This window comes from Brachycentrus maculatus, unplaced genomic scaffold (assembly GCF_059751285.1).
Source record: "Brachycentrus maculatus isolate JH-2025_06_01 unplaced genomic scaffold, ASM5975128v1 h1tg000269l, whole genome shotgun sequence".
Taxonomy (NCBI): domain Eukaryota; kingdom Metazoa; phylum Arthropoda; class Insecta; order Trichoptera; family Brachycentridae; genus Brachycentrus; species Brachycentrus maculatus.
The window spans coordinates 1,328,969-1,341,505 of record NW_028281020.1 but is presented as its reverse complement, the minus strand read 5'-3'; the positions used below and the strand labels follow the sequence as shown (position 1 = coordinate 1,341,505).

The following is a 12,537-nucleotide window of genomic DNA, read 5'->3' as shown; positions in this document are numbered from 1 at the left end:
CAGGGAGTGAATTCAGAATAATTATTATTATTTATATTATTTTGATACATAATAATATTTATTATTATTATTTATCTTAATAATAATAAATATTCTGATTTTTGTATGTAGATTTTTAGTCTTTAATGACTACATCTTTGGCCCATATTTCTTCTTCAAACCCTTATCCGCACTCCAATAGTTCATAGGACACTGTATCATATAAACGCATTATTATCTTGATCGTTAACAAATGAAGTAATGGTGATTCCCTCCGCTTCAGGTACCAGTCCAGGGTAATATTGAATAAATATTGGAGTGAAAAATACACTGTTATTTATTTGACACCCGCCCCTTCCTGGGAATCGAACCCGGAACCTCAAGTACAGTAGCTAGGCTTGCTGACAATTACACTACGGAGACGGACAATAATATGCACAATTTTACATGCTTATTAAAAAAATACATAACATGACTTCATCAGAAATTAAATATACAATATTTAACATGCTTTTTTTTTTAAATCCATAAAAAAGTAATTTGAACAAAAATCAAACATAGTACATACAATTTAACATGGTTAAAAAATTAAAATAAAAACTACAGTAATTTATTGTAATTACAGGTCAATTTATTTTACAGTACCTACGTACAATACCAAATAAAACCTTAAATTTCTCGAAAAAACGTCGAGTTCGAAAACAATATAATTTTCTACAACCAAACAAAATGAAGTAACTTATAATTAACTAACTTGTTTGCCCACTACCGTATCTTCAATGTAATTAAGCTTGGCTTCAATTTACTCAGACTACTAATTTCTCGAATAAACTTGATAAAATGTCTATTTCTTGATTTTTAGCGAACTCCTAACATAAACAGAACTGTAATTATCGGGTTTACTTTGGGGAAAATATGGTCAGAGTGTATATAGTATTAATTTGTTAGATACGAAGTTCGCCTATATTATAGGTATGTCGAGGTATATCTATAGAGGTATGTCTATAAAGGCGTACGGACAGCCGCAAGCGTGGTGTAGCGGTTAGCGCGTTTGGCTAATGCACACGAGGTTCCTGATTCGATAAACTTGATTAAAGTGTGTAATTTATATTTGAAGTAACAACTTTGTGATTTTACAATTTATAATTAAAATATAACATTGTTTTGAAATCACTGTAAATATTTTATTATAACTTAATTATAATGTCTAAACGGTTTTGAAGCTAATCGCTTCTTTATCAAGTATTAATCAGTCTTGAAAAAGAAACGGTTAGCTTCGAAACCAGTAGACATTATAATTAAGTTATCGTGTCGGGTTGTGGTCCTGTGGTAAGTGTCTCTCTCGGACTCTTAAGTCAGAGTTTCTCGGTTCGAACCCCTCTACCGCAATTTGATTCCTATTTCTTATAATGAGCCACTTAGGCTCACAGATATAGTATGAAATTGAAATATTTGTGTAAATAATAAAAACATAAATATTTTTCTATGTATATATATATATATATATATATATATATATATATATATATATATATATATATATATATATATATATATATATATATATATATATATATATATATATATATATATATTTATATACATATATTTAGTGCTTTCAAAAATAAGTTATATTTAAATTATTCATTAAAGTGATTTCATACTTAAGACCTTTGTTATATACTCGTTAAGTAAATCGCAAATTATGATTTCAATTTAATATTAACTAGCTGTGCCTCGCCATGCATAGTTGTGGCTTAGTATGGTTAAATGAAAAAAAACGCACACTTTTCTCATTAGTTCTATTTTACACCGAAAATATATAAAAAATCCTTGTAACCATGCAATCGAAAGCATTGAAGCGCGCTGTCCGCCATGAGCGATGTTTAGTATAGAAGATGTTGCTTTTACGTTTAACAGATGGCGCTGCCTTTGCGATTTTTTTTTTCAAAAATAATGTTTATACAAACTATGAAGGGCGCCAATAATTAGTAAAAATTGTTTTTTTAGTATTTCTTCCTAACTTGAAACAATCTTTAAATAAGAAGTACTTTAAAATTAACGAATACTCATTTACATAAAAATTATATTAATACAATGAATACTAAATGTGAATCAATATTGATTTAATGAAAAGTTGACTTGTAAATGAATATTGACTGAACTAATCTACTTAAAATATCAATGACTGGGCCAACCTTATGTATTTGAATTTAAATTTCCCAGAATTTAATATTCTTTTCAAATTCTTACGCAAAGTTCAAAAGATTCATAGCATAGCAACTAGAGTGTTAGAATTGTCCAGTTGAAGCAATGTATAGTTCGCTCGATATAATTTGGCATGCAAATGTTTTTATTTCATTGTTGAATACACAAAAGAATAATAACAGTTACCATTACAAGGTTTAATTTCGTGGCGCTTTTTCCGTTTTGTATCCGAACACGTCTGCGATAAGCAATAAATTCATTTAAAGTTTCAAAAATCCCCGAAGACTCTTGCGCCGCGAGGGAAAAATCCGCGCACAGCTTTTGTTACTTAAAAATACCGAATAAACGCTAATTTACATACTCGGATTGCTTACATTTTTACGAATTCGAGCAATCGGGAATTGCTAATTGAAACTAGAACTGCTTCTGCATGTTTTTTTCATCAATTACCATTTTTTATAGCCTGGGTTTGCTCGTATAATCCCCTTTGTATTCATAAATCAACTGTACGTGGGTCAGACTGACTTGAAAAACATTGGATAAGCTTTGAATTTTACTTACGTTCAATACCTTACTTGGCAAACTGTCAAAAAAATCGCTTATTGGCTGACCTTATTGGCTATATATTTTTTTAAACATACACAACCATATTCCGAAAAATGGTCAGCATTTTTAACATATAATTATTTTATTTACTTGTAACGTCAACTTCAAAAACTATATTCTGAAAAATGGTCAGCATTTTCAACATATAATTATTTTATTTACTTGAAATGTCAACTTCAAAAACTATATTTCTTTTAAAAAAAACGTGTTTGTATTTGACTGCTATTTTCGTTTATCATTCACAATAATGCCAAAAAAGTCATAGAAATAGTTATTGAACACTTTGTTACTTCAATCGTAGTAACATAAAGTGTTTAATGCGAAAAATGTGTGAAGGATGAACTCCACTCAAACGTATTGCCGAATTTGCTGTAAATAGGTATAATAGATACCTAAATATCAAGAGATTTAAATATTATGTTTTATCCATTTTATCCATATTTTCAAAAATCGTTGATATGTTTTGAAAATTTCAAACTTGTTTTTTGAAAGATATCTTATTATCAATTTATAAATATATTTAATTTATAATTTTCTCCGTGAAAAATATTTAACGAATCATTATATTGATCATTGATTCGGCATTAACTTTATGGAATGACATTTTGATTGTTTAAAAAAAAATGACACCACGATTTTTCTTTTATTACACACGACTAATTTCGAGAACTACAGTTGTTTTGATCGACAGGTGATTACAAAAACAACTGTAGTTTTCGAAACTAGTCGTGTGTAACGAAATAAAACTCAATAAGTGGCATATTATGCAAGTGTTTAATTTTTTTTAAATAATAAACGATGGGTTACTACGATAATGAAGTGAGTGTTATACATATCGTAGTCGTACTGGAGAAAGTGAAAAACTGCCAAAACGTAAAATGTTCAGGAGAGCCATTTAAGTCACTTTTGCTTGGCAAGAATATAAACATCAATGCAGTTAGTCATGTTTAACAAGTCAATGTATTATACTTCCAAGTTTAAAATCCTTTGGGGTTTATTTCAGGGTAATATTAAGCTAGTAAGATATCAAATAACGTTTTCGATCACGTTTTTGTAAAAACTGCACTTGGTCACTTTCTCCTGTATGACTACGATATTATCGCTTTCCTCCCCGGAAGCCAAAACTCTATGTGAACTGTCAAAAACAACTACCGAGACGTCACAGATTTTAACCGTTGTGTTAAAATTTACCATCATGTTAACATTTTGCACGCGTTTCAGGTGGAGTACCAAGAGCCGGCCAACTTCTGGTTCGGGCCGCGGGCGGCCGACTTGATCCACCTGGGCGCCAAGTTCGCGCCCTGCATGCGGCGCGACGCGCGCATAGTGCGCGAGGTCGCGCAGGGCCAGCAGCGCGAGCGGGACACGGCGTGCTGCATACGCAACGACGACTCGGGCTGCGTGCAGAGCAGCAAGGCGGACTGTTCGGTGAGTGACAACCCTATTTTGGAAAGAATTGATGATGCCTTTTCACCATAATTTGACGTGCGATGTGATGAAAGATGCTTAATTGCAAACCTAACCTAACATAACCTAAATTCCATCCTTTATCCGTACCCAATGGTGCATAGGGCACTGCATCGTATTGACGCAGTGTTATCTTGATCGTTACTTACATGAAGGCAACGCATGACTCCTGCGCTTCAGAAACCAGTCCAGGGTAATATTAAATAAATATTGGAGTGTAAAATCATTAACATTTTTTTAACCCCCCCCCCTGGGAATCGAACTCGGAACCTCCAGAACGGTAGCCGAGCATTACGGAGGCAGATATAACCTTCTTCTGTGGCCTCAATCTTGTGAATTGGTTTGCAGCTACAAATGAAACCTCCTTCGCCATTCCGGCCTATCAGCTTCTCATACGTTAAACAGCCCATTGCGCTGTCTCTTTCGGACTCAGAATCTAGAGTAGTTCACACCCAGAGATCCGATCGGGGGATTGTTTTAACTCCGGATAATTTTACTTGACAGTTCATCATCCATTGTTGTTGCTTGGGCCTGAAATGTGGTAGTTTCCCCTTGGATTCCTATGCCATTGGCCGCTAGAGCTCTTCCACCTTTAGGGAGTATTTAACCTACCCTAACCCAACCAAAAAATAACTATGTAACATGATTTATCATTCAAATATTTATTAAGATTGGCAGTGACGAAAACATTGAAATCGTTTAAAAATAAATTCACAGTACAATCGAAATACGATTTTGTTTTAAATTTTCTAGAATTTTTGCAAAATATTCATAAAAAATTCCAAAATATTCATTAAAATAAATATGCAAAATTTTTATTAAAAAAATGCAAAATATTCATAATTTTTTGTTTTGCAAATATATGTAATTTTTTGTTTTGTATATATAAATTTCGTCCGCCTCTGTGGTGTAATGGTCAGCGTGTTTAGCTACCGTGCTGGAGGTCCCGGGTTCGATTCCCAGGGGGGGTGAAAGTAAATATGAGTGATTTTACACTGTAATATTTATTTAATATTACTCTGGACTGGTTCCTGAAGCGCAAGAGTGATCACCTTGCCTTCATGTAAGTAATGATCGAGATAACACTGCTTCAATTCGATGCAGTGCCCTATGCACCATTGGGTGCGGATAAGGGTTATAAGTAATATATAAATTGAGGGTTTGTCAGAAAGCCTAGATACTTCCGGATCACATCCTGAAATGCGGTCAGGAAAGCTTTCAATGTCATTATTGAAAAGAAAAGAATTATTTGAAATCCAGATTTATCAATAAGTATTTGGACGCACTCAGAATGTTGCGAATGAATTTATTGACACATTTTGAGTGTGTCCAAATACTTGTTCATAAAATCTGGATTATCTCCAATTACAGGGTTAATTTCATATTATATTTTGACATCTCATCAAAGATGAAGAAGAATATGGAAGTCTTGGCATTTACGGGGCTGACGACCGTCATAGGCTAGTTTAAGTGATCACTTAACACACGTGTAACATTCTTAGTAAAAAAGCTTCTTTACATCTCACCACTAGATGTCTGTAGTGAAGTTCTAGTGATTCAAGAACAATGTTTCTAAATTGGTTCATATTTATAGAAAATCCAAGAATTTGAGTAGTGTGGTTGTCAATAATGGGTAGAATTGGTGAATGTTACACGTGTGTAAAATGATCACTTAAACCAGCCGATGACGGTCGTCAGCCCCGTAAATGCCCAGACTTCCATATTCTTCTTCATCTTTGATGAGATGTCAAAAAATAATTAATTGCCAGATCAAAATATGAACCCAACTAGTAAAATATTAATAAGTCTGGCTTCTGGCACCAGCACTAACAGGGGTTTATATTAATTCGGTTTAGCCTCGGACGGATTACCGGTCTGTGATTGATTGTGAGCGAAAGGGGGTCGGTGATTTGTGTTTTAGAGCATTATTCTAATACAAATTTAATATTCATATCGGAATATTAAGGAAATTAAACCAAGCTAGACCTTCCGGAGGTTCTGGCAGCCTACAGCCTTCTGCCTACTGCCTACCCACACAGCGGTGCCATTTTACTTCTGCCAGAAGTTCGAAGGCTGTTTGGAACATTCGGATAATTCCGAAACGAAAACCTTATTACTTAATCTGAAAGCGTTGTAAAGCACATTTAAAAACAAACTTTAGATACACTATAACGAAAACTCAGTTATTTATTCGTATTAATATTCAGGAAGCTTAAATAAGCTTGGGTAAATACCCACACCCAAATAGATTGTAGTATTTTTTAATAACAAAGTATTAAAATTATTTAATTTATTTAATGTATTGATATATACATTTTGGCATCTCAAATAAAAATGATTAAGAATAAATATGTTTATTTCTCAACATAGATGAATAAGAATATGGAAGTGCTGGGCTCACGACCCATTTTAGGCTGGTTTATTCACCATTTTACCTATCAACCACACTACTAAAATTTTCACGTTTATATCTGTTAAATCATAAATCTCATGACGCTTCAAGTTTGAATTCACGGGAGCCGTCTATGGTATGTTTGAGAAAGCTTTTATTTAGCAGAGACCCTTATTTTGAAATGTATGCAAGATCCTTTCCAGATATTACATATCTCCCAGTATGTGCCTGAAAATATGACAAAATTTTTAAGAAGCTTATAATTTGACCGGTTTTTTATTCATATATTGTGAATAATATATATATATATATATATATATATATATATATATATATATATATATATATATATATATATATATATATATATATATATATATATATATATATATATATATATATATATATATATATATATATATATATATATATTTATATATATTTTACAGCTGTCAGATATGAATATTTTAACGATATGTCGTTTAGATATGGGTTAATATAAAAAATATGTGGGATAATTGATTCAATAAAAAATAATAATAAAAAATCAGAAAGAATATCAGATTCAATAAACTCCAAATGTAAAGGGATTTTTCGACCCCATTGTTGTTCATAAAAATCATAAAAACCAATAATTTAATTTTTTTCGCGTATCGAAATACAATATTTTAGTATATCAGTGACATATTGCATCATTGCTATTTTATCGGTTTTTTCTATATTTGTACCAACGCCGTTATAAATAGTGATTTCCGCTCCCGGTACTAAATATTCGGACCATGGCTCAAAAACTCCATCGTGGCATTATATTATACAGAACAAGAGTATATGGGCAACGAGTTGGCCTTGCCAGCAAGATACCTAATGTGACTTATCGTTTAACTATCGTTATCATTTTAGTGTTATTGAGGGAATTTTAATTTGTAGAGTTTAACAAATTTCAGACGAAAAGTATTGATTTTTATTTTAATTATTTTTTTTAATATTATATTTTTATCGTGTCGATTAAATGTCACATAAAAATAAAAATAACTAAATTGATTTATAATTATGTAGGAGACTTGAAATTTTGTCGATAGGATGGCAGCTAAAATATTTCTGTGCATAAGTAATGATACCTCCATTAATTATTTAAGCCTTTGAACTGAATTGAGTTAATTCACAGTTTAATATTAAAATTTTATCAAATTTCTTCTGAACGTCTTTTTAAATCGTTACTAGACACATTTATTTACTTTTGAATCTTCTGTAAATTTACAACATTTTAAATGTGTCCAAATACTTGTTCACAAAATCTGGATTATCTCCAATTACAGGAGTTATTTTCATATTATTTTTTGACATCTCATCAAAGATGAAGAAGAATATGGAAGTCTGGGCATTTACGAGGCTGACGACCCTTCATAGGCTGGTTTAAGTGATCACTTTACACACGTGTAACATTCACCAATTCTTCCCATTATTGACAACCACACTACTCAAATTCTTGGAAGTTCTATATATATGAACCAATTTAGAAATTTTGTTCTTGAATCACTAGAACTTCACTAGAGACATCTATTGGTGAGATGTAAAGAAGCTTTTTTATTAAGCAGAAACTCTTATATTAGTATGTGAGATCCGAATCCTGGATTATAATCACACACATGAGAAACGCCAGAAAATGCTATTTTCATTTTTATTATTAAGGTTATAATTTGACCATATAATTTATTTACAATATTTTGAGCGTGTCCAAATACTTGTTCACAAAATCTGGATTATCTCCAATTACAGGAGTTATTTTCATATTATTTTTTGACATCTCATCAAAGATGAAGAAGAATATGGAAAATTCTGTAAATTAATGTAATTTGACTTACCTTCTTCAAGTAGTTTTACCGTAATAAATTAATTTTTTTTTAAAAGTAATTTTAAATCCCTACTTTGAAGTAAGGCTTTGAAAAAAGATAAAATATCTGAACTTTAAGAAAGTTTGTAGTCTAAGGTAATATGGAGGTTCTTAAAATAATTATTTCTTAAGAATTATTTTGATCTTGAGTTTAATACAAGTTTTCATTCAAAAATATATTCGAATCAGACATCGGTCATATCCAAACTAATCCAATCTTTATTTTAACATATACAAAAACCTAAAAATAATATGAATATATAATATTGATTAAAAAAATCGCAGTATTGTAGTTTTCATAGTAGAGGTTTATTTTATTTAAATTATATTTGAAAAAATGGTCATTGAACGTTCGAAACTGTGCTTACGCAAAGAATATTTGTTAAAATAATAAATATTCTTACCGCAATACTTACCGGGTATTGACAAATTTTACCTTTACTCTTTGCACACTTAAAAAGGTAATAAATATTATTTGTATTTCTTTAAATAAAGATATATTGTCAATTTCTAAAATAAAAGGTTTTCTTAACGAGATGATTTTTTTAATGAACTTTTTGAAGAATGTGTATATTCGAAAGACGATATTTTGTTCGCCTCCATAGTGTAGTGGTTAGCGCGCTAGGCTACCCATGCTGGAGGTCTCGGGTTCGATTCCCAAGAGGGTCAAAATAAATATTAGTGATTTTTCAGTACAATATTTATTTAATATGACCCTAGACTAGTACCTGAAGCGAAAGGCTGATCACCTTTCCTTCGTGTATTTAACGATCAAGATAACACTGCTTCTATACGATGCAGTGCCCTACGCACCATTGGAGTGCGGATAAGGGTTAGAAGAAGATATTCGAATCTATTAATAATTAGCATTTTTCCAACAAAGCCATTAAAAATACTTCAAAAAGATTCATCTAAAATTCAGTTTATGTTAATTTTATTTTGATATTATTATACTTCGTTCGTTCCCTTAGAATGAATATTTTATTCGGCCTCATTCTGAAAACTGAAATTTCACAAATTTCACTAAAAGCGAGACGATTGAAATGAACTTGCAAATATTTCCCTCCGCGCTTGTTTGTCGTCTTGTGTTACTGAAATGACAACTGAAATTTTCTCCATTCACCGAGAATACAGAAAGGAAAGATATTGTTTCACTAAAATAAATAAACCATTTCTATTTTGCTAGATATTTCCTACAAGTTAAATCTGACTGAAATACAATACAAAATAACAACGTACGGTTTTGTGGTTTACATAATATGTAGATTCCTATAATCTGGACTAAAATATGTTTTATTCATTTTATATCTACTACGCTTATGATTATTCAATCCAAAACAAAACTATACTAAATGAAGTAGTCCTTTTATTGTTTGTTTATTTTAAACTTCTTGTTTAAAAGTCCAAACAACGAGCCAAAAACAGTCGAGTGTAAATGGTCAAAGTTTGTCCCTTGTATTTGAAAATATCTCTTTTAGTTATTGAGAATTACCGAGAATCGAAACCATCACGCGGATTATATACAATATTATTCTATGTATATATATATATATATATATATATATATATATATATATATATATATATATATATATATATATATATATATATATATATATATATATATATATATATATATATATATATATATATATATATATATATATATATATTTATATATGTGTGTGTGTGTATATATAATTTACATTCATATTTGCGTGTCATTTAAACGATTTATTATGCCCTTATCAGAAAAGCGTATTAGAGTAATATTCGTAAAATGTATTGTAAGCTGTTTTAGTGCATATATTGACGTATCGATATGTAATGCCTTTGAACCGTTTTAACCCTGACTCGAGGAACTCGAGCGGCGATGGGTCGAATTAAAGATGACAACACCAGGCATATTTCAAAGCAACGCTTGAATCAAATTTTAGTTACGCGAATAAAAGTGAAATTGGAAAAAGAACCCCCAAAACTGTGTTCAAACGTTAACCTATCGAGTTAGGGGAAACCATTTACAACCCTCCTCGCATGTAGTGCGAAAGATTGACCTGAAAACATCCCCCGGGAACAAGGTCAAGCATTTCTAGGGCTGAATTTTCCACCGTTTCCATAATGGCCCCCCGTAAAGTAAAACTCCGTAAAAAAGAGTAATAAAATAAATATTGCCTATAACCTTTGACACGACCCTCATTATATCTGGAATAAACTCGACGGAAATGACTTATTTTTTAGCTATGATGGACGAAAATCCTCTTGATTATTTTTTTATGAATCCATTTGTAAAGTTATATTGTCTATGGTCTCTCTCGGGCCATTTGCGAGTCTATATTGTCTGCGGTACCTTCCTGAGGCGACCGTTATCCGAGAAACTTTTTCGCTGTTTTTATTTCCATTGTTACGGGGAATATTTTTTAAATATCTAACGATTTCGGTGTTGTAATCGCGATACGATTTATTTGATTATTTTTATTTTTATGAAAGGGTGTACCAAGATTAGGCCGAAAATAGTCCGCGTATAATTATGATGCGGAAGGGGCTGAAATTCGAAACAAAGATGTTTTTATGCTCAGATGCTTTCTACATTATTATTTGTACTACATATAAATCTGTCTTCTATATCGCTTCCCCCTTTTAAGGAACCTGGTTTATCTTAATCTATAAATATGCCTACATAATACATGAATACAATTATGACCCGTTTTGTTACCCATACAATGGGCCAAACACATTTCGCGAAAGCCACCAAATTACACGCTACAAAATTGATAATGTTTCGTCCATAGACTCGGATATTAGACGATCCAAAAATAATATTTCTTAAATGTAATATGTACAGTTACTGTCGTTACCAAAATAACTAAATATTAGTTTAATAAATTAATTAAAGGGTAAAGTACAATTTTGAACCATAGATTTCGATTACAAAGTTTTTATTGAAAATATGAAGATTTTCCCTTACTTAGAAAATATGCATGTGGTGTGTACAACCTTTTGAAATTTAAGTAATCAAGAGCAGAGTTATGAATGTTACAGAATGTATGAAGTGATTACTTATTATTAATACCAGCCACTGACAGGTCTCAAGCCATGTAAACATCTAAATTTATATATTAATCAAACAACTTTATCTGTGTTGATGTATCAGTAAAAAACCTAATATTTATTTGTATCCATCGGAAATATTAAACGTATCTGTCCATTTATTGATTTGTTTTTATTCTATCAAATTTTAACGACTATAATTTTTAACGACTGAACTAATAATATAATCTCCGAAATAACTATTGCCTCTCCAATAAAATATTTCTGTTAATGACAACAGTAAAAAAACATTCGATTAATCTATTATTTTGAATAACTTATTCGATAAAAAATCGATTTGCAAAGTTAATATTCGAAGATCAAATTCGTATTATTTATTTATTACCAGTAAATGAGGAATACTTTCTCGTCGGTTATTATATATAGTTTCATAATTAGTTACAAATATTAAAAAAATCTGCTGACTTGGTTAAAAAAGAGTAGATCTCCGATTATTTTAACTAAATTTTAATTCCGATAATCGGAGCTTTACAAAAAAAGAAATTGTTCTTATTTCCGTCAAAGGGATTCGTGCCATAGCGTTTATGGCTCTCAAATATTTCTAGAATGGCGGAATGATAGGAGCAGTTTGCCTGTCTACTCGGTGACATTAATTTAGTTTCTCTCATAAAGAAATATCTGACATGGCGTGTGGGTAACGGGTAACAGGATCGGGGAGGCTCTTCTCGTCTGGGTTTGGCCCGAGGCTTACACTGGGTTTGGCTCTTTGTGAGACCGAATAAAGGATCATCTCGGCTTACGTCCTGATGAAATCTAAAGCCGCGATCTTCGCAAGGTCGGGGTTGTTCACATTTCTCCTCCGAACAATATTTAGATTTCAGTATATATTTTGTTAAACACTAAGTAGTTTCATCGTGGCATGGCACAAAGCAGGTACTATTTATAT

The 12,537-nt window shown here is 31.4% G+C and overlaps 1 protein-coding gene across 1 annotated transcript in view; it reads left to right on the top strand.

The window, feature by feature from the left end:
• LOC148305565 (inactive rhomboid protein 2-like) overlaps positions 1-12,537 on the top strand; it is a 262,551-nt gene that overhangs the window by 228,269 nt on the left and 21,745 nt on the right. Inside the window, exon 10 of the mRNA XM_088266450.1 lies at positions 4,015-4,221. Within this exon, the coding sequence (XP_088122576.1) occupies positions 4,015-4,221 (207 nt within the window). The remainder of the gene's footprint in view (positions 1-4,014; positions 4,222-12,537) is intronic.